This window comes from Chionomys nivalis, chromosome 9 (assembly GCF_950005125.1).
Source record: "Chionomys nivalis chromosome 9, mChiNiv1.1, whole genome shotgun sequence".
NCBI lineage: Eukaryota > Metazoa > Chordata > Mammalia > Rodentia > Cricetidae > Chionomys > Chionomys nivalis.
In genome coordinates, this window is record NC_080094.1 from 23,903,182 (window position 1) to 23,931,166 (window position 27,985).

Genomic DNA, 27,985 nt, shown 5'->3' on the forward strand with positions numbered 1-27,985 from the left:
TGATTGCTTCTGGCTTTTGAGGTCTAAGTCACTGATTGCTTGGCCTGTTTGCTTTGGAACCTGTGGTGGGGTACTCTATTATGGGGGAACATATGGCAGAGGAAATGTGCTCACCAGATGGCACCCAGGAAGCAAGGTTAGCTGCTCATTTTCACAACAAACCCCTTTGTGTTCATCACTGTTCTACTGTGGTGAAGAGACGCCATGACCACGGCAACTGTTATTTTGTCAATCAGACCATGCCACATCTTTGCTTGAAGTTCTGCTATTACACACAACAAGAAATGTTATGTATCCCCCACTCAAAGCCTAGCAGGGTCCTTGCACCCTCTCGGACTGCCTATCCTATCCTATCTGCTTTGTGTGCAAGAGAATGCGTGTTTAGCATCTGTATTTGTCTTTCTGTGTGTGGAGGAACACATGTGTATGTGTGTGGAGGCCAGAGGTGATTTTGGGTGTCTTCCTCAATCACTTTCCACCTTAATTTTTGAGTCAGAGTTTCTTGTTGAACATGGTGCTCATCAATTCTGCTAGACTGGCTAGCCAATGATCTCCAGGGATCTACCCACTTTCCTATAATCCCAACTGAAGCTCCTAGTTTTTACATGGGTACTGGGGATCCGAATCCAGGCCCTCATGTTTGTCTGTCTGCACTTTGCTGACTAAGTCATCTCCCTAGCCTTCCTCAAGGGAATTGCTACTGTCTGTGTGCTCTCTCTGACACCATGGGGGACAGGCCAGGTCAAGTGATGGAAAACAGATTTCACAGAAGCACTGGCCCACCCTGGGCCATGCACTCTGGTTTTGCAAGAGATCATATTGAGAACTTTAGCTCAGGGTGTTGGCATTGCACTGTTTGAGATCCTTTCTCAGAGTTAATGTCCCCCTTGAGAATGTTTGAAGAATATCAGTTACTTCCTAGTGCACTTTGGTGCCTTTCCTGGTCTTATGTAAGTAGTTAGAATTTCATTATTTTTGTCAAGAAAAGTGAAGCAGAGTGGGCATTACTGAGGGACAAACTTGGTGCCCTGACTCTTAGGTGCCTGGGGGAGAGGTGGTGGCTGGGATGCTGTCTGTCTTCTATTCTTGTAACTGTAGTTCTCAGGGTCATAGAGTCTCATGACATGATAACGTGGAGAGTGTGGTCTCACAGGCCTTGGCATTTGACAAGACCATAGTAGGAAGGATGAGAGGGCCGTGTTCAGGGTGGTTGCTGCTTCGGGAACTAGCTGGCTGCAGAATGACACGCAGCTGAGAGCATGCGTTTCAGTCATGAAGACAAGATTCAGCTCCTGCCTCTGCCTATTGGCTGAGGGGACAGAGGATTACAGTGCAGATGTCAGAGTTGGGTGAGCACGGAAGGGAGTGTGCTCACAGACTTTCATCTCCTGCATCCTTGTTCGTATCTACCGGAGACTCAGCTTCCTCATCTGTAGACCAGAACAGCATAACAAATGTCAGAAAGCGTGGGTGTCCCAGGATAGCGCCTGAGACACGAGGAATAAGTGGCATATAAAGACTACCAGTAATGAGAATGTAACTTCTTGGGTGGAGGTGGTAAAGTCATTAGGTGCTGTTTTCAGTATTCTGGTGAGAGGCCAGGCAGGGTCCTTGTCCTCATGGGGCCTGCTCACATGGAGACAGACTGACAGTCTTCAAATGTCACTGCAGCTGGATGGGATTGGAGGTGTGGCCTGTTTGGGGAGGAGGTTGGAATGAGGAAGGGTAGCACAGGGAGGGATGTTGTAATAAGAGTGGCGGGGCTGCGTCCGCGGCACCCAGCCGACCGCATGGCTAGCTTATGCCCCGAAATAATTACACGGAAACTGTATTCTTTTAAACACTGCCTGGCCCATTAGTTATAACCTCTTATTGGCTAGCTCTTACATATTGATCTAACCCATTTCTAATATTCTGTGTAGCACCACGAGCTGGCTTACCAGGAAAGATCTTAACCTGCGTCTGTCTGGAGTGGGAGAATCATGGCGACTCCTGACTCGGCTTCTTTCTCCCAGCATTCTGTTCTGTCTACTCCGCCTACCTAATTTTCTGTCCTATTAAAGGGGCCAAGGCAGTTTCTTTATTACTTAACCAATGAAACAACAGATAGAAAGATGACCCACCTACATCAGAGGGAGATTTATCCAGTGAGGATGTTGGGGAAAGACTTCTCTGGGGACATGAATTTGACCTGAGACCCATAGGAAGACCACAAGTTGACTGACCAGTGCAACATTGCATTCTGGTTGCTCTAAGAGAAGATAATGTGAGATAAGGGATGCTTTTTCATAAGTAACTCCCTAGAGGGCGCTGCTATTATGGTAGCGCTCCTTCCTTGAGCCTAGCTAGCTCTCTCTACCATTCCATGGTACCTGAGTGAGGGACCTGGGAGGCAGAGAAACCAGCTCAAGCTTCCAGCCAGGCTCTGGCCAGACTGCTACCCAAAAGGGCTCTCCCTTCTCCAGACCTGCCAAAGATGCCAGCCCCTTCAGAGGCTGTCACACCTGGACAGTTGTAGACCTGATGCAGGCACACTTCTCCAGCTCCTAAGTAGCTTTCTTCAGCACTGGTTTTTTATCCTTATTTTTTTTTAAAGGAGGGGTGGCACTTTGAAAATATGATGACTACTTCGGTTTATCTTTGAACACACACTTAGCTTAAAATGTGGCTCCTGGTACCAGAATTATTCTGGAACCCCTAAGGCTGTTCTTCGACCTAATGCTAAAACTTGTGTCTAGGGAGGTTGGTTTTCAAGCAGTTTGACAAGGATAAAATTGATTCATTCTGCCCCCGCCCCTGTGTGCATGGTGTGTGTGTGTGTGTGTGTCTGTGTGTGTGTGTGTGTGTGTAGGTGTACATACACTTCTTTGTGTATCCACCTTGCGCCTGGGAAGGTCAGAGATTGATGCATAGTATCTTCAACTCCTTTCTACCTTGTTTTTTGAGATAGAGTCTCTCCCTGAATCTGGAGCTCTGTCTCTGGCTTCTATGTGAGTGCTGGAGCACCTCTCCCTGATGTGGGATTTCCCCTCTGTGTGCTGTGATTACCATTAATGAATAAAGAAACTGCTTTGGCCCTAGAGCAGAGCAGAACAGAGCTAGGCGGGGAAAACTAAACTCAATGCTGGGAGAAAGGAGGTGGAATCAGAGAGAAGCCATGTAGCCCCACCTGAGACAGACACCGGAACTTTACCCGGTAAGCCACAGCCTCGTGTCAATAAACAGATTATTAGAAATGGGTTAAATTAATATGTAAGAGCTAGTGGTTAAGAAGTTAGAGCTAATAGGCCAAGCAGTGATTTAATTAATACAGTTTCTGTGTGGTTATTTTGTGAATCTGTGCAGCTGGGAACAAATAAGTGGGGAACAAACAAGCAACCTTTTTATTACACCTCTCTCCTCCCTGCCACCTATGTCAACCACGTGGCACACACAAAGCCTGGTTCAGAGAAGGGACACTCTACTCCTGAGTCTCCAGTGAAGGTATAAGAATAAGATGAAAGCAACAACAAATGAAGTAACTACCAACTGTCCCATGTGGAGAAGCGCAGTAGGAAGGGCAGGGTGGTCTGGGCTGTGGGAGAGGAGATGGGGAAGGGCAGGGTGGTCTGGATCTTGGCTGTGGGAATGGAGATGGTGTCCTTTGCTTTGCAGAAGCTTTTTAACTCTGTGTAACCATATTTTTAATTTCTGCATAATGTCCTTGTCTAGTCCTGAAGTGTTTGCCTATGCTTTCCATTAGTGATTTCAAAGTTTCAGATCCTGACTTTAAGGCATTTGATCTACTTTGAGTAGATTTTTGTGCTGGGTGAGAGAAGGGGACCTAGTTTCATTATTCTACACATGGTTATCCAGTGTTTTCAGCACTAGTGGGTAAAAATAATTTTTTTCCCTTTTTTGTTTTGTCTGTTGTTTTTCCAATGCATAATTTTTGACACCTTTTGTCAGAGATTAGGTGGTTCTAACTGTGGGTTTGTTTGTTACATTTGTTCCCTTGGTTTATTTGTCTGGGTTTTTTGGTTTGTTTTGTTTTTTTTGCCAGCTTCATGCTGTTTTGATTACTATGGATCTGTTGTATAATTTGATATCAAGTACTGAGATAGCTCCAGCATTTCTCCTTCTGCTTAGGATTGTTCGACTGTTCAGGGTCTTTTGTGCTTCGATAAGGATTTTAGGATCCTTTTTTTTTCTCAAGAATTTCATCTAACTGTTGAGAATTTCATTGAATCTGTAAACTTCTGTTACACATTTCATAATGTTATCTGCCCATCTTTCTGTCTTCTAGCGTCTTCTTCAGTGTGTTATATTTTCAGTGTAGAAGTCTTTTACTTCTACGCCTGGGTGTATTTCTGAAAATTTTATTTGAAGCTAGTGCAAATGGGGTTATTTTCTCTTGTTTCTTTCCTGGCAAGTTTCTTATTGGCATATACAGAAGTTCTATATTGGCATATATATAATAACAGCTGCTGGTTTTTATTATGTTGACTCTGTATTCTGCTGTTTTGCTGACAGTCTCTGTCAGGTCTGAGAGTTCCCAAGTGGCATTGTCAGGGTCTTTTAATTATAGAATCATGCCATCTGCAAATTCAGATGTCTTAACTTCTTCCTTTCCTGTATTTTAAAATACATGCATGTTTACGTATGGAGGGGGTACCTGTGTGTTGGGTGTGTGTGTGTATGCATGTATATGTTCATGTGACTAGAGGCCAGAGAACGATATCAGGGGGTCACCCTCAGGAATGCTATTGCCTCTTTTGAGACAGGACCTCTTATTGACTTGGAACTCACCGATTAGGCTAGACTGGTTGGCCATCAAATGCAAAGAGTCTCCTGCTCCTGCCTACCCAGCACTAGAATTACATGCCCACACAACCAGCATTTTTATGTGGGTCCTGGGGCTCAAACTCAGTTCCTTGCTCTTGCAAGGCAGGCACTTTACTGAACCATCTCCTAACCCTTTTTCTTTTTTGATGTGGAATTACCCTTTGTATGCTGTGAATATGTTTTGTTGCCATTGGTTAATAAAGAAGCTGCTTTTGGCCAATGGCTTAATATAGTAAAGCCAGGCAGAAAATCCAAACAGAGATGTAGAGAGAATAGGAGGAGTCAGGGAGATGCCATGTAGCTGCCAAGGGAGACAGATGCTGGAATTTTACCTGGTAAGCCACAGCCTTGTGGTGATACACAGAATAATAGAAATGGATTCATTTAAGATGTAAGAGTTAGTTAACAAGAAGCCTAAGCTGTTGGCCAAGCAGCGTTGTAATTAATAGAGTTCCTATGTGTTATTCAAGTCTGGGCAGCCAGAAACGAATGAGCAGCCTCCACTATGCTTATGTTTTATTGCCATTGGTTAATAAAGAAGCTCCTTCGGCCTATAGCAGGACAGAGTATAGCCACGCTGGAAGAGATATAGAGCAAGGGTAGGCGGAGTTAGAGAGATGCCATGTAGCTGCTGAAGGAGGGAGACACTGGATCCTTATCAGTAAGCTACAACCTCAGTAAAGCTTCCTAAAGACCCTGTAATGGCTGCAGGGCTCGCTCATCTGCTTCCATAGCACTTGGCACACTAGCATTTACTACAACAAATGTTTCAATTGTTTTCCCCTTACCAGGTTATGACTCTGAAAGTCATCCTGGCACTTGATGTAAATCAGCAGATAGCATCTTCTGTCTGAACATGCCCACATTCTAGTGGGTGAGACAGAAATGAGCATTGAGACTGTAGTAAGTCACACAGGAATGGGGTTTATGAAGAAAAGGAAACCACAGAAGACAATGGATGGTGTGTATGTGTTCATGTGTGTGCAGGTGTGTTATGTGTGTGTGTGTTAATGTGTGGATAGGTGTGCACATGGAGACTGTATATCAATGTTGGGAGTTGGTACTTGGGTCCCATCCACCTTAATTTTGAGATAGATTCTCATTTGACCCATGACTCACTGAGTGTTCATGATTGGCTGGTCAGTTAGCCCCAGGGATCCTCTTAACTTCACTCCCCAGCACTGGATCCACAAGCGTATAACACCATCCTGACTTTTGATGGACGTTCTGGGACTCAGACTCAGGTCTTCACGCTTGCATGGCTAGAAATTTTTCGGCTAAGTCATGTCCCAAGCTCTGGCGCATCATTCCGAGGAGTTTTGAGTTGCAACATCTGAGAAGAGTCTAAGCGTCACAGAGAAGTCACAAATGAGTACATGACCCATGAGAGGAACAGAGCCAGCCCCTCTTAGAGAGCCTCCTCCAACATCATGCTTGTAAAATGTCCTCTCACTGTGGAGCCCCTCTATATGCCAGCCACTGTGTCTTCTTTCTTTGCTTAAACAAGAAAACCCATTCATTCCTGCCTCATACCCTTCTAATATTCTCACCTCCACCTGTGCCCTAGCACAGCTCCTTCTGTGTTGCCCTTTACGGCTCACCTGGAAGTTCCCATCCTCGAACTGCTTCTGTCTCTGTCGACTTCTCAGTTCCAAACCTCTTATTCTCATAGCCTCCTGCTCTGTCTTCCTAAAATATCAAACACTTCCTAAAATGTCATAGGCTTTGAATTTTTCCATTCATGATTAGTTAGATAGAATAGAACAAAATCCCTGGGACTCAGAGAGCCTTGTAGGTGTTCTTCATGGTGGTCGTCTTAGAATCTCGAACAGTGGCTGGCCCCTTGCAGATGCTTAACTACAACATCACAGAATTGTGAAGGGAGGAAGGACACACATAGCAATGCTAAAGAGGTCAGCACTTTCGGTGTTCCCACGCCCAAGTTTATAACCACATTGACACATGAACTGCTCCTTCACTTTGACCCGTTTGTTTTGGTGGCTCGGCTCTTGCTTCTCTGCAGGGTTGTGTCTAGCATGCAAAAGGAACTTCTATGATGGTGAAAGTTGAGAATAGTTTGAATGGATTAAGCAGGGTTTCCAAGGACCAACAGGAGGATAGCAGTGATGAATATTGAGCCAAAAGACTTAGAGCTAGAGCCCTGGGGCAGGAAGTACTAATTGGCCACTGGCTATCTTCAGCCACTTCACTGACAGCTTTTCTTTACTTTTTCTGCTCTTCTGGGAGTTCAGAGCAGTCAAATTCTTTAGAGCAGACCTACTCACCAATCCCCAATGACATTTAGTGACCTGGCAGTGCACGGTTACAGTCCACATCTGTGCTAGACAGATGTTGATTTTTTTGGCTCTGCCATCCTCTTTCTATACATGATAAATTTTTTCAATCCCCCTTCATCTGACCTTCATATACAGAATATGGAGTGTGTGATATCTCTTCTTGGTTGTCAAATTGGCTACATCTGGAATTAGCTAGAGCCAGATTTGGTAGGGCACACCTGTTAGTGATTTTTTTTTGTTGTTGTTTAATTGGATCATTTCAAGTGGGACGATTCACTTCTAACCCAGATCACTGAGGTGGGATAACACACCTCTAATCTCAACCACACATTCTTTTTGAAACCTTTATATAGGGCACAGAAGCTCTCTTTCTTCTTCCTTGCTCTCACTTAAACTTCACGTCCATTCCTTCACTAGTGTTAAAGACTACTTGTTTAGGATACTGTTGAATACTAAGACATCTTTGTGTTGAGAACTTGGCCTTGGTGTATCTTGTTCAGACACTGGTGCTTTCAAGTAAAAAGTAAATTTTGTTAGTTAAAACAGCATGGTAGCATGAGTTCGTTTTTACATTTAAACCTGTTTTGTGAAGTTTTCTTTCTCAGCCTGAAACCTAACAGGAAGGTAAACATGTCTAAGTTTGCCTTTCTCAGCGGAAGAAGACTTAAGGAAAACAAGGTCTGATTTTTACATATGAAATAGACAGAGTAGGCAGCAGCCACCTTGAGGAGTGGAGCTGGCCATGGCTGTCCTGCTGTTTCTGAGTCTTATAAAACTTAGGTTTTCCATCAAGCAATCACTGAGATCTGAGAAAGCTAAATTTAGGCAGGAAGTATAAACCAAAAAGCCTCTGTATCAACTGAAATAATCAGAGACCTACCCACCACATAAACAGCCAGCCTGGGTGGCTTCTTGGTGTTTTAGTGGCTTTGTTGGGGGAAGAGGCCATCAGCCTTTGGCTCTCATGCAGGATGGCATGAAGCCTGTCACGGCCACACAGGGCAGCATCACTCCTTCAATGCCAGACCCAGAAGGTCTGAAGGATTTTCCTGTGGGGTAAGAACTTGGGAAAGTTCTTGACCCACCTTGGCAAGGGAAAGTTGAGTGGTCAAACCAACAGTGCTCAAAGTTTGGGCAGGGCCCTGATTTTGTGTGAGACATGGAGCACTTCTTTGCCCAGTGGTCAGCATTACCACACTTGAAGCAAGCTCCGGGCGGAGTCCATTGCTGAACATTTCTTTGGAGACAGCCTTGGCTGCTGCGATGAGAAGCTGGTATTTCTGTCTATCATGGGAAACCTTTTCCATTAAACACCTTAAATGCTGTATTCAGCAGATCTCTCTGAGGGTTTGAGGGCTATCACCTAATCTATTAAGTATACCTGATTTGAAATAAACTGATGGAGGAAGGTCATTGGTTAATTAATAAAGAAACTGCTTGGCCTGATAGGTTAGAACATAGGTGGGTGGAGTAAACAGAACAGAATGCTGGGAGGAAGAGGAAGTGAGCGCAGGCGCCATGCCTCTGCTCTCCAAGGCAGATGTGATGAAGCTCTGAACCAAGATGGACGTAGGCTAGAATCTCCCTGGTAAGTCACCACCTTGTGGTGCTACACACATTAATAGAAATGGGCCAAGCAGTGTTTATATGAATACAGTTTGTGTGTTGTTATTTTGGGGCATAAGCTAGCCAGGCGGCTGGGAGCTGGGTGGCAGGAACACAGCCCGCAGCTCTTTCTATAATAAGCTTTACTTGTTTTTATTTACTTGCTTCAGGCTTAACCTAGACAACATATTCAGAAGGCTTATTGTTTGAAGCTTGTCTTTCGAAGAGAATTACACACAGCATGACTACACATGAAGGAATCTGATTATTTATAAGGTGTTTGTGTCTTAATTATCTTCACCAGTTTACAACAGGTCAGTAGCTTTTATAGCATTTATATTTTACAGTTTTGTTACTCTGTAAATTTCCATCTATCTCTAGATTAGATTAGATCCATAGTATCAAAACAAAACATTGATCCCTAAATACAGTCCACAGAGAGACTGGGAGCCTTCTTTTCCTGATCCATCAATCTTGTACCTTTGCAGAATTTCAGAGATTTTGTGTGATCCAGTTTATCCAAATAGCTAAAGATTAACAATAATAGCAAAGACAAAGAGACTAGCCATACATTGTGAAGTCGGGTTTTTCTAGCCTTGATGAACCTTAGAAATTCATAAGCCTTATTAATCAAACATGTTCCTTATCTAGAACTTGTACTTTTTTTAGAAGCCTGGTATTGAACACAGTTAGGAAAGACATGTGTGGCTACACATACATTCCTATGTCAGTTTCTTTTAACCCTGAGTAAAGTTTTATAGCTTTAGGAATGTATTAATATCAAACATATGTTGTTTTAATGTCCTATTTTTTATAAGCCTTGGTCATGATCTGTCCTAATCTGTTTTTTCTCTGAGGGAATGATCATTATATACTTGTCCATCCTATTCTAAAATGGATTGGAGGCCAGCTGTTTAAGCTTTAGACTAAAGAAATAGATACACGGGTGAGCAGAGTGCTCAGTAGGACCTAGAAGTTTTAATATTGTTGTTCTAGTTTGTTTATACCATGTGGTCACCTTAACCATGATGGCAGTGAAGTCACATGCCATGTCCTCACTTTAACCTTAATAAATATGGCTGCCAGCCACATGGCTGCTTCCATCCTGATGAAGTCCTCAGCCAAGATGGCAGCAAGTTACATGATGGTTATTTACTCCGAGGTGCACCCTACTTTTCTTTTAAAAAACTTATGTTTTCTTAAACAGGTCAAATCCAAGTTACCTACAATATGCTATAGATTTTTAAATATCAACCCTTTCTGTTTCAAGTTTTAAGTTAATTTCCTCACAGATATTAAGGATATTTTTAAAACCATGCCCAATGAACTTACAAATTCTGAGATACAGAAACTTTATTCACTGTTCTTGCAAATATTGAGTTAAAGTTTATACTTTAACAATTGTTTTAGAGATAGAAGAGAGGGAAGTATATCGAGCCCATAAAAGCCTTGAAAGGGAGTATAAGGTAAAGTGCTGTAATCCCTATTGGGAAATAGTTTACTTTTTAACTATTTTGAAACACATGATGTCTTTCCCTGTGCTGTTCTGGTTTGCACTCCTTCTTCTTGTCATACAGCCAGGTCACCTCCCGTACAAAGGACAGACATTCGGAGGAAGTTATAAACAAGCATGCTTGAATAAGAAGAGGGAGGACCATAACCGAATACCACTGCCAGATTTTTAAAATGAAGCAGTATAGCATGTGATGATTTTTAATATTATCTGTACCCAAAAGGCATTTGAGTCTTTATAGAAACTGAATTTAGTGATCAGAGGGAGAGACTAGAGCAAGGAGAGCGAAGAAGGTTAGAGATATTTGAGAGTGGAGATCAGAGAAACTTTAAAGATAACAAATTTTGGGATTGTTTGCTTGTGCCACAGCAGATATTGTTACAATCTATTAGAATTTGGGAATTAAGTGTGATATTTTTGGCAATCAAATGATAAGCCAAGCAGTTTGTAGTAAGACAGTGAGGCGTTAGTAAAAGATGAGTTCCAGGAGGGAAGAGATTGAGAACCCGTGGAGTTTAGACTCCAGCAGGAAAGAAAGGGGTAGAAAAAGCTTCGGAGCCGAGAGACAGGTGGGGAGGGGGCCAGGAGCAGAACAAGGAAGTGTGGGAATTTAGGAAAGGGGCAGCAGGTGGAAAGGCAGAGGAGGACAGCAGAGAGAAGGTTAGGGCCCTGGTGACTTTCAGTCTGGGTCATCACCAAGTGAACCGAGAGACTTGTCAGATGTGCCCCAAATCACAAATGAGGGGCATCACTGTCCACATCATGGACAGAGCAAGCAGTTCTGAGGTGACACTCACACCAGGTGGGGGAAGAAGCCACTCAAGAGGCAAGTGCTAAACTCTGGAATAGAATATGATTGGTATCAGAAGCCAGCAGAAACAATTGATCCAAACCCCAAGGAGCCAAATCAGTGCCTTGGTTCGACTGGAAGAGTCTGAGCACCTTTGAGAGGCATCCATCTGGGCTCCTCCTGGGTCTCCGCACTGGATTTATGTGAGAGGGTACAGTATCGCGACTGTCAACATGATTGCTCCATTACGGGGAAGGTTTGTATTGTGTGTATCATAGAGAGAACAGCCAGAGGAGTCTGGAGGAGTCCAGAGTGGAGAGAAAAGCAGACAGGACAAGCCTAGGGCTAGGGAAGCAGGAGAGTAGTGGGAAAAACGAGAGAAAGAACAGTGTGAGAGGACAGAATGTGAGCGAGCACAGGGTGGAACGCAGTGAGGATGCTAAGATGGTGAGCGAGTGCAAGGTACCTAGAAAGGGAGGAGTGGACAGATCGTAAAGATCCTAAGGAGAGCTGGCATTTGTACCCTATGTCAAGTTACAAGGAAGAGCCAACGTCTTAGCAGCTGATCCATTTGAATGGTACAGTGAAAGTCTGCATTGTAGTCGATAGTTCTCATTGGCAGAGCCACCTCTCTAAAATGGTAGCCCACTTTGAAAGTGAGGATGCTGACTGAGCTTTGTGGGGTAGCTTGAGTCCTCAGAGATTTTTGTTTTCATTCTTTTTTTTTTTATCTTCTCTGTTACGTGATTTTGTTTCTAAAAAGAAAATCCAAATCCGAATTACATATTAGGTGTTGCATGGAAACAAGCTTTTCTGAACCGCCAGAAAGCAGAGGCTTTCTGTTAAAGAACAAAGGCTCACATTGTCCCACCTTTTCAAAGTTCATTCCAATGGGCCTGCCAAGGTCTTGAACAGGAAACATTTTTCTGGAGAGCTGTTCTGTTCTAGAGACTTTAGGGAGCTAGGACAAAGTCTACTTCAACATGTAGGTCAGCACAATGGTCTCTCTGACTGGTGTCCACTCTCAGCCCTCAAGAATATCTTCCTCCACAATGGTCCCTTCAGCCATTGCACTCTCTCTCACACCCCTGAGAGAGCCTTATCCTATTCTGAAAACAATTCTGCCTGTCTTGACATTATGTTCTGCACGCTTCATTATTTGACACAGATGGTAGACCAGGGAACCAAGGCAAGACCAGACGAGATCCTTCTTGCCTTATAGTGCAGACCATTTCCCAGGAGCTTACTTGAAAACTGTCTCCTAGTTATGATGGGGCTAGCAAGAAACCTGGCACTAGAGAAATTCCCAGGAATCCACAAAGATGACTGTAGCTGAGACCCTAAGCCATTGTGGAGAGGGGGCCTGAACTGGCGCTAGTGAACACCCAGTACCTGTGTGACCACACTCAAGCTAATCAGAGTGAAGGGTGAGTACTCAGGCAATCTTCCACATGATGCTCCCAGGTATCCAGTGTACAGGAGGCTGCCAGGAACTGTTTTCAAGGGCATTCCAGTGCCCACAGCGCCACTCCTGTACTTCCACCAGAAGAAAATCTCCATGGGGCTGCCCGGATGCTGCCCTCCAGTGCAGGCCCAATACCCAGAGGGTCTTCGCTGATGCCAGCATGTGAGACGCTCCTTTTAGTACACTCTTGTCCAGTGTCCCACGGTATCTAGGAGGACACCACATGCTGATCTGGATGCAGGAGCTGCCTCTTGGTAGGCGGTAGGGGAAAATGCTTCTGGGGAAGCTGATAAGATGCTCACATACAGTGCAGTGAGGCTGATGTTAAGAGAGAGACTACAGGGTAAGGCAGCAAAGCCTGGAACACTGGGGAAGGTGGAAATGGAGGCTAGTACATGTGTGAGACAAGCAGACTGGCCAGATAAGAGGAGGGACAGGGCTGTGGACCAGGAAAGGTAGGCCGGCCGCCCCCTCCCAAACCCTGGAGAAGCATACATAAGGCACTGCTGTCTTTTCCCTGCTTTAAATGCTGCTAATCCTAACAGACTACGTAAGACAGCTTCTACAAAGCCTCCACCCAATTTAAGACAGAGTGCCCGTCAGTGCCATAGAGTAACTAAAACAGTCACCACTACCTTGGTGGACATGAAGCAAAGAGTGCTTACTATAAGGTTGGCCCAAGAGACATGACTAGAGCATGTGTGCCCTCTGCTGGCTTGGCCTATGATAGCACGGAGAATTAAACAATAAAGTATTTAGCACACTCAGCCTTGGTCCAGTTTCTGCTGGGTCTACCCTAGTGTCAGCATTCCAGCAGACCCTAGGTATTTCACGTTAATGAGGACATATGACAGGCTGTCTCATTGGTGAGCCTGCGGGTAGGGGTCAGCAATCATGCTGCCTCGGAACACTTAAGAACCTGTGTACCTGAACTACACTAGGGACAGCATGGTGGATCATCTGTGTCCTGGGTCTACACTGAAGTCAGTGTTTGAGCATCCCCATGGCATTTCATAAACCCTGCTTTCTGCGTGTGGTCACCAGTTTGGATCTGATTTTACTCTCTGGTCAGTATAAAGGTGCCCCTGGGTACTGGGCCTGATTTAGGGGCAGTGTGATTTTGACTCCTTAGTTACTGGGTTTGTACTAGTTACAGTGTACAAGTGGCCCTCTGAGTTATGGTCTCAACTCTAGTCCATGTTCATGAGTGCGCAAAGAGCTTCTTACTTGGGGTTGAACAATATGAGACAATAAAATCCAGAGTTCTCCAGCACTCTGGGGATAATCGTGACAATGATTTTTTTCCTTTTTTTAAAAAAATTTCTATTCATTTTACATACCAACCACAGTTCACCCTGTTTCTCCTCCTCTCTCTCACTCCTCAGAAAGGGTAAGGCCTCCCATGGGGTGTCAACAAAGCTTGGCACATTCAGTTGAGGCAAGACTGAGCCCCTCCCCCTGCTTCAAGGCTGAGCAATATCAAGGGTTATTTTGGGGTTGAGCTCCATTAAACCCCTCAGGGTTCAGCTAAGATGCCTTAATAGCAGGTAAAAACCTGGCCAGTTGGATCTGAGAGCAAATGAAATAAACAACTCAGTACATTAGCTATGTATGTTCTTTATTTCTTAGGTGAAGAAGCAGGGAGAAGGGGTGATCTCCACCAGGTTTTTAGTTTTTACAGACATGGTTAAAAATTCCACAGACAAAAGCAGTGATATCAATATGCATGCTGTGGGAATTCCTTCAGCCAATAGCCTTTAAGATACTGGCACACTCTGGGCATGGTCACATGTACTATATAAAAGTTGTAGAAATGTTTGCACCCTCTTGGCTGCTGGATTTGGTTCCTGATCCCTGCTTGTGCAGAGGACTGTCGATCTGTGAGTCTACCCCTAAATAAAGAACCCTTTATGATACTCCATTCTGAGCTAGTGTGGGACTACTTTATTGTATTCTCCTACACCTGGAACCCACATGGATTTTGACTCCATGCATACTGAGACCGGCTCAAAAGGTGCTGCGGGCCCAGAAGTTCTCCCATTCCCACCCGTCTAGTTTGATTTCACCTACTAAGCTGTTTTTTGTTTTGTTTTGTTTTCCAAAACCCCGCCATAGTGGAACTACTCCTTTGGTGGGCCCGCCAGCGGCAACTTGGCTATTTCCCAGGCCTGTGCATGTATGGCGGGCCTACGAGGTGATGTGTGTACTTGCCTACTGTCCAGGAGCAGAGACTTCTCTGGTTTGTGTTCACGGCTTGTGACTGCCTGTAAGCTTCAGGTTCCTTGATATTCTGGCCAACACAATCCTTCTCTATATATGAATGTGCTGCTCTTAATTAATTAACTAAATTTCTTAGTAATTAAGTCCCAGGTAATTCAGGTACTTGCTGCTGTACTCTAATGTGTAAATGTGCCACATTTTCTCTATCCATTCTTCAGCCAAGGGGCATCTAGGTTGTTTCCAGGTTCTGGCTATTACAAGTAATGCTGCTGTGAACATAGGTGAACAAATGTCCTTGTAGTATGATTGAGCATCTTTTAGGTATATGCCCAAGAGTGGTATTGCCAGATCCTAAGGTAGGTTGATTTCCAATTTTCTGAAAAACTGCCATACTGATTTCCAAAGTGGTTGTATAAGTTTGCACTCCCACCAGCAATAGATGAGTGTTCTTACTCTCCATCCTCTCCAGCATAAGCTGTCATTGGTGTTTTTGATCTTAGCCATTCTGACAGGTGTAAGATGGTATCTCAGAGTCATTTTGATTTGCATTTCCCTGATGGCTAAGGATGTTGAACATTTCCTAAAGTATCTTTTGGCCATTGGGGATTTTTCTGTTGAGAATTCTCTGTTTAGCTCTGTACCCATTTTTTAATTGGCTTATTTGGAATTTTTATGTCTAATTTCTTGAGTTCTTTATATATATTTAGAGATCAGTCCTCTGTCTGATGTGAGGTTGGTGAAGATCTTTCCCATTCAATAGACTGCCTTTTTGTCTTATTGACTGTGTTCTTTGCTTTACAGAAGCTTCTCAGTTTCAGGAGGTTGCATTTATTTATTGTTGCTCTCAGTGTCTGTGTTATAACTGGTGTTATATTTATGCCAGTACCAAGCTGTTTTCATTACTGCAGCTCTGTAATAGAGCTTGATGTCAGGGATGGTGATGCCCCCGGAAGTTCCTTTATTGTATAGGATTGTTTGGCTATTCTGGTTTTTTTGGTTTTCCATATAAAGTTGATTATTGTTCTTTCAAGGTCTGTGAAGAATTGTGTTGGGATTTTAATGGGGATTGCTTTGAATCTATAGATTGCTTTTGGTAGGATTGCCATTTTTACTATGTTGATCCTCCCTATCCAAGAACATGGGAGATCTTTCCATTTTCTGGTATCTTCTTCAATTTCTTTCTTCAAGGACTAAAAGTTCTTGTCGAATAGATCTTTCACCTTTTTGGTTAGTGTTACCCCAAGGTATTTTATGTTATTTGTGCCTATTGTGAAAGGTGATTTTTCTCTGATTTTCCTCTCAGCTTCTTTATTATTTGTACATAGGAGAGCTACTGATTTTTTTGAGTTGATCTTGTATCCATGATCAGGTTATTGGTCTGCCAAGTTAATACAGTTTTGACATCTCAATCTTCATAACGAGAAGAGAGTTAGCTTCCCTTAGGAAGCAAGGCAGAGATCATAATGTGTCATGAGCTGGTGAAACCACATATGTCTGTCACCCCACATCAGCTCACCCTGTGAGGCTGTTTTGCCTATGTCACAGAACCCCCAAATAAGACCTCCATGAAGCCAGCATCCGATGAAAGCAAGCTAGCTTGAACCATAATCCTACAGGCCCCTGCAGTGGGTGGGGGACAACAGCCCTGAGGCTTCAGGGAAAGAGGCGTTTAAAGGGGAAAACCCACAAAGTGGGAGTGGGGGTGGAGGGGGTGGCACAAGTCTTGGCGTTTTGGAATTGGGTAAAAGTATACAACTTTTGAGTTCCTTGGTTGGGGTATAGAGGAATTTCAAAACAGCAGTTAATCAGGTACCTACAAGAACGGTTGAAGCAAGCAGATGTAAACAGATGTTGTTTCGGCACCCTGGTGGGGTCGCTTTGACCAGGGCTGGCACAGTTTCTTGGGAATGTTTATGACTTTGCTGAGCTACATTCGCCCCCTTAGTTAGGTCCTGTCTAAAATGGAGTTCTTTCTCAAAATGGAGTTTATTCTGCTTCTTCCAGGCATCCAAAACTGGCCAATCCCAACAAAGATGACCCCAGTCTCCATCCAGTTCCCACCCTAGATCCACAAAATATCACCTGGCAGGCAGCCCTGCAGGATTCCTCCCCTGAGACCCCGCCCCATTATGGGAGTTCTCTCTTCTAGTTATCTGTGTCTTCTTGTTCATCTTGAGTGTGAAACAATGAACTGGGAAGCCACTGGCATGGGGTAGCTTTGGGGACCATTGTCCATAAAGCACCCTACCTCCCCAAGTCAAGACTACCAAGAAACAAGGAAGGCTCCATGACTCTCAAAAGAATCAAACCAAACCAACCAACCAAACAAGAACAAAACAACAACAACAAACACATCAACAAGGATCTTAGGTCATATGCAGAAGTAGGTGGTGAGCAGATATTAAGGAAAATAGATATGGCCCGTGATCATTTTGGCTGTCAACCTTCCACCTCTATCCTCCGTCTATAGACTCTTCAGCACAGAAGTGGCTTTTTTAGGAAATTCCAGTCTATACCACAATGAAACCACCAGGCAAGAAGCAACAGCAGATGGAGTGTCAAAGGAAGGCTGGGTGGGACTGGGTGGGGGAAGGGCTGGAGGTGGAGCTAGAGAGGGAAGGAGCTTAGAATGAGCAGGGGATAGGAAAGAAACATGGGGTGGAGTGGACTGAATGGCAGAGTGAGGTATACCTCCCAATATCCAAGAAAAATGCCTACAGTGCTAATACAGTGCTAATTGAAAACTGGACTTTGTTTATTAACAATTTTAGTAAGAGGGTTGGAAGCCAGGCGTGGTGGCACACACTTTAAGTTTAGAATTCAGAATGTGAGTGGGAGACTAGGTGGAGTGGTGCACACCTTTGCTTGTTTGTCTGTCTGTCTGTCTGTCTGTCTGTCTGTCTGTCTGTTTTGGTCCTTCAAGACTGGGCTCCAGAGACTAGGTGTGGTGGTGCACATAATTTATTCATTCATTTGTTTGTTCTTTTATTTGTTTGTTTATTTTGCCCCTTTGAGACAGGGCTCCAGGGGCTAGGTGTGGTGGTGCACTTCCTCTGCCTACCTGTCTGTCTGTCTGTCTGTCTGACTACTATCTATTTAATTCATTTTGGTCCTCTGAGACAGGCTTCTCCTGTGTAGCTGGGATTGAAGGACTGTGCCACCACTGCCCGGCTTGAAGTACATTTTTAATCACAGCAACTTGGGAGGCAGAGGCAAGTAGATCTCTGAATTCAAGGCCAGTTTGGGCTACACACTGAATTCTAGGGAAGTCAGGACTACAAAGAGAGACCCTGTCTCAAAAACAGAAAAGCAAACAAAAAAGGTGGGGTCAGGCCAGGTGGTGGTGGTACACACCTTTGATCCCAGCATTTGGGAAGCAGAAACATGTGGACCTCAGTGAGTTAGAGGCCAGCCTGCTCTACAAAGCAAGAAAGACCCTATCTCAAAAGGGAGCAGAATTTGAGCTGAGGAATTCCTCAAGGTCCCTTAGCAAGTAAAACCTGAAAATGGGCAAGAGTTAACAAAGTAAAGCAGAAAGGAAAAACATCCTAGGCAGAGTAAAGCATAGAAATTAAGGACCTAAAAGGCAGAGTATGTTTGCGACAAAATCCTTGGGGCAGAGGTAAAGAGGAAGTGAGGAAGCACCAATGTCTACTTAGTCAATTTCAGGACCATCAAGGGTAAGGGGCCTGAAGCAGAAGAAGCTATGGTGGCGCACACCTTTAATCCCAGCATTTGGGAGGCAGAAACAGAGGCAGGTGGAACTCTGTATGTTCAAGGCCAGCCTAGTGCACAAGGGGTACTTCCAGGACAGGCTCCAAAGCTACAGAGAAACCCTGTCTCGGGGGGGAAAAATTAGAAGGACTGGCCTTTTTCGTACACAAGTGGCAAGCCAGGAGACTTCTACTAAGGTAAGAGAGGAAACCAAGGAGAAGTTGTGAGCATTGGACTGTTAGGTTCAAAGAATAAAAGCAACAAGAAGACAAGGTACTTTGTTTTGCTCTGTTATATCCACAGTCCTTGGAAGAACATCAAGCCATAGACAGCACTCAGGTAATGCTTCAGGAAGGAAATGAGTGAACAAGTAAATAAGTTAACGAAATTAAAGGATGAGACCATGAATAATTGCAGGATCTGACTTCTTCAAGAGTCCTACATCCCTCAGGCGTGTGGGAAAACCAGCCCCTCCTTACATCCACCAACTTCCTACCTTCGCCCCTAGGGTGCAGTTTGCATAGAAGCCACCAGAGGGCGGAAAGCGGCTGGGTTTCCCACAGGGAGGGCTTTGTGTGAGGCACCGCGAGGGGCGGAGCCTAAGGGCAGGCGCCCAGAGGTCTGACCCTGTAGGCAGTTAGAGTTGGGGCTGTTGCTGTGTTGGCTGGAGCGGTTTGGGAAGTGCACCAGTCAAAGATGGCAGCAGAGCCTCAAGACACACAGAGAGTTCCTGGCAGTGACTGGCGCTGAGGAGGATGGGCCGTTTTTTTTATGGAGTCACCTTTATTTCATTTCTTAATTTAGCTCTATGCCACTTCCTGGTGCTCTTTTTCTCCTTAAAATTTTCATTTGTAATTTACTGTGCTCAGCTTGCTCCTTTTCATTATACATCTTTAGAGTTAGCACTAAAAACCACACAACAGAGTTTATACTGTTTTTGAGATTTCCTTTGTCAACAGAATTAATCCAAAATTCTTCACCTTAGCCTCAGGCAGACTCTTAGGACACATTTAGGTTTTCCCAACTCCCATCCGTACAGTGCATTAAACCATTCTTAAAGATCCGTGGCATTTCTCTAGTCCACAGTGCAGTCTTCTGTGCATCTCTTACAATTCAGTTCCAAAGGTCTACAGACATGAACGGACTTCCCAGACAAGTGGACCCCCTCGCTGGTACTAATTCTCTGCATTAAGTGTTTTCTAGCCACTGTGGTCAAAGTCTTAACAGAAAGAACTCAATGCAGGAAGGGTTGGTTTGGTTTCAGATTCAGAGATATAGGTCTGTCATGGTGGGGAGGATATGGCAGCTGGGGAGGGGGAGAGTCTGCTGGGGTACCAGTTGTCATGTCTGAGTCACATCTTGACAAATCAGGTAGCAGGAAGTGGAACTGAAGAGGCAAATGACTGTGAAGACAGGTGCTCAGCAACCCTCTCCTGCTGAATTGGTCTCAAAGGGCCCAAGTTCTCCAACACAGGTTTGCCAGGAGATGACTCAGTGTTCAAACATTTGAGCCCATGGTGGGGGGGGGGGGAAGGCGGGGCAATGCAGATTCAAACCATAGAAACCCTGACACCAAGGGCTAGACCAGTAGTAGTTGCTGTCCCTGAGTTGTAAGCTTATCAAGACAGGGGCTTCCTGGTAGAGGTGGATTATTCACAAATTCTGCCTCCAGAGAACGTGTTCATCTCTTTCATAGTACACAGGGGAAGTAATATAAAACACTTCAGAAAGATACAGACCTCCACACTAATTCGCCTTTAACTTTGGTGACTAGGAGTGAGCTCATTCCTGGGGTCTCCTGGTCTCATGGTCAAGGCAAAACCATGACTCCATAAACGGCAGAGGAGGGTCAGTGTCATCCTAGCTCTGGCCCTTGCTCACTGTGTGACCCGAATGCCTCTGTGAACCTCAGTTTCTTCCTCTTGCCATCAGGATGCTGTGAAGTATAAAGACTTCTTTAGTTGCAGCCTCCCTGTCAAAGGTGGAATCAAGAACCCCGTGTGTCCGCAGGATCTCAGGTGTCCCCAGGGAGACTAAGATTCCTGTAGTCTGGATGTGACACTCAGAAACTGAGTAGCTGTGCGAGGGTTAAGTGAGCCTGGAGATAAAGAGGGGTGGAGAGGCCCCTCTGGAAGAGACAGGCAGGAAAGGCCACAGCCACCTGCCTGAGCCCGTCTTTCTGTGCTCCTGGATCTCACTAGACAGGGTGGTCCCCATTCTGCATCAGTCTCCAGGGTCAGAATGAACCACCACCCAGTTCCGATGTCACACACACACACACACACACCACACCCTGCCAACAACTCCTAATGCAAGTACTGAAGCAAGCCGCACACCAGGGTGCAGTTAGGGTTTTAATGCTGAGGTGAATAGCAAGGGTGGGGAGTTCTAGGAGAAGAAGGAAGTCTGGGAGGGTCCTCTAGGTGAGCTCAGGCAGATCGTGTGCAGGTGGTGGTAGCAATTTCTAGAGAGAAATGCCACAGGGGGTCAGATGAAGCCACTGGAGACTAACCTGGAATGGAAACAATCCGCCCATTAGCTGTTACGGCAGTAGCGAGAGCTGGCTGTCACTGGCCACGGAGTAGATCCAGGAAGCCTGGCCTAACTATCCACTCATTCCCGAAGTACCACATGAATTAGTCCTTGGAGAGGAGAGGGAAATGTATAGATTTGTGGTCTTGTTCTCTCTCCTGGCCCAGGCCCCTACTCATCCCTTCCTCTGAATGGGTAATGACTGAGTAGAAACCATGCCCACAAAGCCAGGATCCAGATGCAGGCCGTGGGCAAGTGTCTGTACTCAAAGTTCAGAAAACCCTCCTAGGAAAATAAATCATCTGGTAACAAAGATACCAGCTGCGTCTGGGTTCATGATGTGGGTTCAGGTTTGGGGTGAACTCAAAATTAGAGTTCATCTTGGAGTCAGGATCGTGTCTCAATTTCTCTTGTCTTGTGACAGAAACAAAATGAGCATAGCCCTGGCTCCTGACAGGCTGCTGTGCACAGGACAGAGTCTGCCTGTGGGTTTGATGAGAACTGCCACCATAAGTCATGTGTTTGAATACTTGGTCCCCAGTGAGATAAACTGTTTGGGAAGTTTAGGAGGTACAGCCTTGTTGCAGGAGGTGTGCCACTAGAGATGGGTATTAAGATTTCAAGAGACCATGCCTCTCCTAGTTAGCTCACTCTAACTAGTGATTGTGTCTCAATACATGAGCTCTCAGCTGATGCTCCATGCCATGCCCCGTGCCTGCTGCTGTGCTCCTCAGTCTGATGGTCATGAGTTCTAACCCTCTGGGCTCCTGAATCTCAAAATAAATGCTTTCTTTTATAGTTTCCCTTGGTCACGTTGTTTCGTCACAGCAACAGAAAAGTGACTAGGACGCTGCCCATACCAGCAGGAGTGCCATGGCGTCCCTCCGTCGGCTCCTTCCTCTTCAGAGGGAGACTGGCAACTGCAGATTAGCTGAAAGAACCAAGTCATGATCAAAACCTCACTATTTGCCATGGGAAATTGAACAGAGGCCCACCCAACTTGTTACCTCCCTCCTGCTCATTCCTCTGTCACTTCTGTGACTTCAAGTGTGTCACTTTTCATCTACAGTGGGCAATGACAGTGGCTCACTATACAGACTCTCTTGAGGACACAATGAGGTAGCCCACACAAGACACTGACGGGCTGTGTAACCACAAAAGGATCACCTCCAGGTTCTGACACCCTGGGTGCCTGATTCCTGTTTCCCCAGCAACCCTGTCAATCATGGAGAGCTGAAGCCTCAAAAGAAGCCCCAATGAGGGGAAGAGAAGTGAAAGGCCCAATTTGGTCAGGATGCAAGGTCCCTGGCAGGGGCACACCCACAGCTGTTGTCTTGGCCCGTGGAAGGCACTCCAGTCCCCAAGCTGTGACTTACAGAGGAGGTCTTGAGCAAGATTTAAATTCAGGTTGCTGAGTAATGCTTGGAGCAGTGGACATAACTGAGAGGGAGAAAAGGGGAGGGAGAAGAAAAACAGATGAGACTTTGCTGGAACACACTGCCCACCCTCCCCAACCAGAGGGGCTGATTTCCAGGATCTGGGAACAGTTAACCTTAGCAATCTGGAACTATGGGATTGTATGGCCTGAATCAGAGCTGTCCCAGGCTTCTGAGAACCCACCACCTCAGAATGTCAGAAGTTCAAGATCTGAACATCCGCCATCCAGGGCCTTTATACCCCAGACTGTTTAAACCTTGAACTCTTGAACCTGGAAATTCAAGATCCTCTGAAGGCTTAAGCCTTTGGGGAGCCCCAATTCCCAGTTCCCTGCAGCTTCTCATTCACGGGTGCTTAAATACAGTCATTTAAATGAAAAGTGTGTGACTACAGGAAAACATTAGCTTAAAGTACACGGGTGAAGCACACGGGTGGCATACACAGGTGGTGCACACGGGTGGTGCACACGGGTGGCGCACACGGGTGGTGCACACGGGTGATGTACACGGGTGGTGCACACGGGTGGAGCATGGATGTGGTAAACAGTTTAAGGCAGCATCTGTGACTTCTGCCTCCTCTCTCTGTAGCCCAACTACTGAGGGTAGAGGAGGTGCCCACCGACCTCCTGAAGAGAACTCAGCACCTCATAGGAGACAGTGTCCTGAGTACACAGCCACACTCATGGATACCTCTCCTGCCCCCAGCAGGCCTGGCTCTGGGTACTAAGACCTGGTGACTTACTTGGTTTTGCAGCAGGTTGCTCACTACGTTTGTAAGGCTACCAGATACTCCATCCAACAATCTGTTGAGTAAGGTGCTTCGTCTGGAAAAGAAGGGACTTGCAAAGCTTGCTCAAAAGTTCGGTGTGGCCTAGAGAGTCCTCAGGAGGTCAGATGACACACAGCTCTGCTCTGTGGTCTCAGTCCAGCTTGTTGCCCAGTGGCCCATGTCAGGATGGACCATCACTGAGCACCTGAGCATCTCACGCCTTAGTAGCTGCTTCCTCAATGCCTGGACGCTCTTCCCAGCCCTGGCACAGTGTTATTCACTCAGCCTCTACTTACAGAGAACACCGGCCTGAACAAGTTTCACTGAGGTTACCTTCTCTCATCTTCATCTCTCATCCAGCCATTATCTCCTCAGGTTCTTATTATGAGTGTTTACTGAAAGGAGGGTTTGCTCCTCTTGTGCCCTGATAAGTATGATGGGCGGTGTAGGGCTTCCCACTAAGGGACCAAATGCTCCCCTGCCTTATTTTCCCTCTGGATGTGTTCTGGGAGACAGAGAGACTGCTTGTTTTCACCAAATTGTTCTCCGGGGCACAGAATAATGCCCACTTAACACTAAGTAGATTTTTGACTACAATAATGAGAAAATGTGGCCGAGAAGATAGACTAGTCTATAAATTATATCCCTTACAATCATGAGGACCTGAGTTTAATCTCTAGCTGTTGTATAAGAAGAAAGAAAGAAAGAAAGAAAGAAAGAAAGAAAGAAAGAAAGAAAGAAAGAAAAAGAAAAGAAAGAAAGGCTGGCCAGGTGATAGCTAACAGTGATCCAGAGCACTGAAGACACAGAAGGGGAGATTCTTCAGCTGGCTTAGTCTACTTGATGAGCTCTAACCACTGACACATGTGCATGGGTGCCCACACACGAACACCCCATTCTCCCAACACAAAATAAGCAAAGAACAAGTCCAGCTAAATACACAGTGTCACACCTGTTCTGATGTCACCAACCTTTGATCCTAATCCTTCAGAGATGGAAGGAGGCAGATCTCTGAGATTGAAGCTAACCAGAGCTGTACAGTGAGACTCTGTCTCAAAATATGTGTTCACACAATAACAACATGGCCAAGTCCAAGTTCTCTGAAGGTTAAGAGACTATTCTTAGAAGAAAAAGAAGGAATCTGTCAAAGACCCTTTGAAATGAAAAGTGCATTGAGAAAGGAGAAAGGTGTTTTACATAGCCACCACTTCCTTGCAGAGGTCCTAAGGTAGGATAAAACCTATCTGAGCACACACACACACACACACACACACAAATCCAGTGTGTTTTAAGGAGGGTGTGGGTCGAACCATGTAATGAGAGTCTTCATGGCCATGGGGATTCAGACCCCCGGAGCAACAATAGTTTCCTGCTGCTGCTGCTTGACCTGGAAGTGTCCAGCAGGAGCCAAGCCTTTGGGTATTCATGCCAAAACTATAGTCTTGTCTTAGAGATCAGATCTTTGGTAGAGGGACATGGTTATCAAGACTAGGACAGAGGCCATCCCTCTGTTCCTAACCTTGTTCTCCCAGCCCTAGCACTTGTCTTCCAGGCCATGTTTCCTCTCCCAGATGGGGTAGCATCACTTTCTCCGATCCCTGCCTAAACCAAACCTACTTTTCCAAATATAAAATTAAAGATGTGAATTTTTTAGGAGCAATAGAAATCAGTGATAGAAAATGACAGGATTAGGATGTCAAGATTCCACTCTAGGGATTTTCCTGAGGGTAGAGATTACTTCAGGACAAGCAAAGACCATGCTAGCATCTAATTTTCCAAATGCCTCCCTCTGGAGGTAGATGTAATGTTAACATGTTCAGAAGCATGAGGTACATTGACTCAGTGGGAAAGTACCATAGGTAAACGCATGATTATGGCTGGAAAGTTTCATCCTCCTGCCTCAGCAATGGAAAGGAATAGTCTATAGACTCAGTGTAGATCTCATGGTTCTTGAGAACTTAGCATGTTCCAGGCTCTAAGCTAACATGTGCATTTTCTCATGTCTTCATCCCAGAAGCTGGTAAGTATAGATCTCTACTGTTCAGACCCATGGATGTGCAAACGGAGGCTTCAAAAGATGAAGAAGGGACTTACAAAGCTTGGTCAATAGTTTTGAACAATAGCAGGGTATTAGTGCTGATAGCTGTGGCAGAGTTGATACTTGAGGCTGCACCTATTGTATATTTTACGATGCTACTTCCCAAGTATAGGAATAGGATTAAAGTCAGAGGTCCTAAAGCCCCCTGAGAGCCTGGCTGGGGTGGATGAGCCTTACCTGCCCAACAAGGAAATGGAGATATTGTCGGTATCACTTGAGCATTGCCCTATGCTCAGCTTGGGAAGGCCAGTTTGGGCATCAGTTTGAACAGTGAGTGAATTTATGACGTCCAAGGAAACAGCGACGTCCACTGTGGAGCCAAGAAGAGGCCTGCAAAAAACAAGAGTGACTCTAGACACAGACAGAGAAGCCTTTTCAGGTTTCCCTGGTTTTCGTCTGTCTGTGTGGACACAGTGCAGGGAATGTATGGGCAATATCAACATTATCTGGATGATGTCAACATGTTACATATTCTCTACAAAATTTACATGCTTCTTCAGGGTTTCTCTATACCATACTTGTTTAACATGTGTAAGATTTTTCCTTGGCTATGTCTAATAACAAAAATAATTGTTATTATTTTGTAGCACAGATTACCTTTTGGCACTCATTTAAAATACTCTACATGGTTTTAATAGAATGGCTTAATCCATTCTACTATTTCAAGACTGCTAGGAGCGAAATCACCCTCTATTTTATCAACAGTACTGGGCATTGAGAGGTTAAATAACTACCCGGGGATGTCACTGCTCATGGCTTCACAGATGGATCTAATTTACAAAGTACTCCATTACTGGAGATTTAAGCCAGGGTCACATGTGCTGGGCATGCGCTCTCTCTAAAGGAAACCCCTGGTCTCTAGAGTTTCTGTTGCACAGGATCTTGACTGCAATTTTCCTTTACCTCTCCTTTTAAATGAAAAAGTTTAAAATTATATTACTCTTACCCGTTAGGTCTATGGCATATCTATGATTTCCAGGTTCTTTAAGAGACATGAACTTGAAAATTAATGTGGCAAGTGATTGAGACAAAAACTCATGGTTGATCTTTTGGTCTCCAAAGACACATGTGAGTGCACACGTGAAGCTTCATACACATGAGGATATACGTGCACCACACACAGCAAAGCACATTACATGTATATTCTTTTGAAAGAAACATGTATACATATATTTTTGAAAGAAACATATATACATATACATTCTTTTGAAAGAAGCAATATGGCTTGTTCTCACTAGAATACTTTAAAGATTGATATTTTAGGCCTCAAATGTTTCTCTCTTTTACAAATTAGGAATCTTGGGCCAAAGGCGACACTGTAGCTGGGAATTAAATGCATACTCAAATCAGCTACATAGCACTCCAGCCCGTAAATACAAGGGGCACATACTCACAGAAACACAGAGATATTTGCTCTGACAGGCAGCTGCAAGTTAAGGGCATTGCCATCAGAAGATGAGGAAGTTTGTATGTCCAAGATGTTCAGTTCATTGATTTTCACCCTGCACAAAATCCATAAGTGATCTCTGGTCATTCCTTCCTGCAGCCTTGCAACTCTGCCCATCGCCCTCTGGTCATTCCTCCCTGCAGCCCTTGCAACTCTGCTCATTGCCCTCCTGTCCTACCACATCCTGGTCACAAGTGTGAGCCTCTACACTCTCAGGTGCCATGGACTGAGCCAGGGAAACAATAGTCAGCAGAGACAGAACTTCAACCCAGGACTGTGTGACTCTAAACTCCATGAAGCCACTGCTTGGGACTAACGGGGTGTGGATTCCAGCTTCCTGTTCCTTGAAGGAACTTGGACTTTTACTTCTGGCTAAATGTGAAGAGGGAAAGTGTTATTCTTAGAGAAAGGCTTTAGATACCAAGATGCAGGTGGGGATGGGGACCTTGTCCATGAAATTACAGACTTGTGAAAGCAGACACGTGAATTGTCCAAACTGGCCCTGTAGCCCTACCTCAGATTTACTAAAACTATAACGAGACTTGCCTCAGAACTCCTCAGCTCTGTGGGGAAGAAGAGGCCTACCCATCTGTCTTTCACATTGGACTAGCCTCCCCAAGAGGATTATTCCCTTTTCTGGCAGCAAAGTAGCATCAGCTTACTGTAAACCAAGGAGGTTTAAACTGTCAAGGTTCAGTGTTTCCAAAACTCCTAGAATGTTGTCCTTGACTGATTTCAAATCCAAGGCTTTTTGAAGAGACGCAATATCTAGGTTTAGGTCCTGAAGGACATCTGCAAGAAAACATTACCCATCAGTGCCTGTGCCACTAGGGAAGGAGCTCCCATCCTCCTGGTCTCAGGGAAGTCAGTTTCTCTGTGCTGCGTCATTCACTTTCGGCAACAGCTCAGTGAGAAAGGATTGCCACCATCTCCATTGTGCAAAAGAGGAAGCCGAGACTCCTAAGGTTGGGAATTGTGTCCACATAGTTTCCAGGAAGACTTTGTACTAATATATGTTGAGCATTTCCCAACAAAACAACCGATCAATTGAAGTTGATTGTGTATACTTGTTTTCAGGGATGACCTGAGGATCTGTCCCTCTTACTGAGATACTCACATGGGTTTGAAAAACCTAGTCAAGCAATTAAGAGAACAAACTAAGAAATGGAAAGATCTCAGACAAAGAAAAACACAGAGGGAAAGTACTGCTCCAAACTGCAGTGAATGCCTGAAATAGGGGTCCCACAATGACAGCGTGGAATCAGGCCCAGAAAA

At 44.9% G+C, this 27,985-nt stretch overlaps 1 protein-coding gene across 1 annotated transcript; it reads right to left on the minus strand.

Annotated features, from left to right (window-relative positions):
- Positions 1 to 1,371: 1,371 nt before the first annotated feature.
- On the minus strand, positions 1,372 to 26,827 carry LOC130881500 (BPI fold-containing family A member 2-like). Its single transcript, XM_057781106.1, has 5 exons — positions 26,658 to 26,827; positions 25,441 to 25,593; positions 23,139 to 23,220; positions 22,337 to 22,400; positions 1,372 to 1,430 (listed from the first exon to the last, which is right to left on the minus strand). The coding sequence occupies exons 1-5, from the start codon at positions 26,825 to 26,827 to the stop codon at positions 1,372 to 1,374; spliced, it is 528 nt and encodes a 175-aa protein (XP_057637089.1).
- Between the last annotated feature and the right edge of the window lie 1,158 nt (positions 26,828 to 27,985).

What these genes read in the sequence shown, in the direction of transcription:
- LOC130881500 (XM_057781106.1), bottom strand. Translation starts at nt 26,827, where the DNA reads ATGGGCAGAGTTGCAAGGCTGCAGGAAGGAATGACCAGAGATCACTTA. An exon ending in GCAAATATCTCTGTGTTTCT is followed by an intron (nt 25,594 to 26,657) that starts GTGAGTATGTGC and finishes TGTTTTTTGCAG; the next exon opens with GCCTCTTCTTGGCTCCACAG. An exon ending in TCCATTTCCTTGTTGGGCAG is followed by an intron (nt 23,221 to 25,440) that starts GTAAGGCTCATC and finishes CTTCTTTTCCAG; the next exon opens with ACGAAGCACCTTACTCAACA.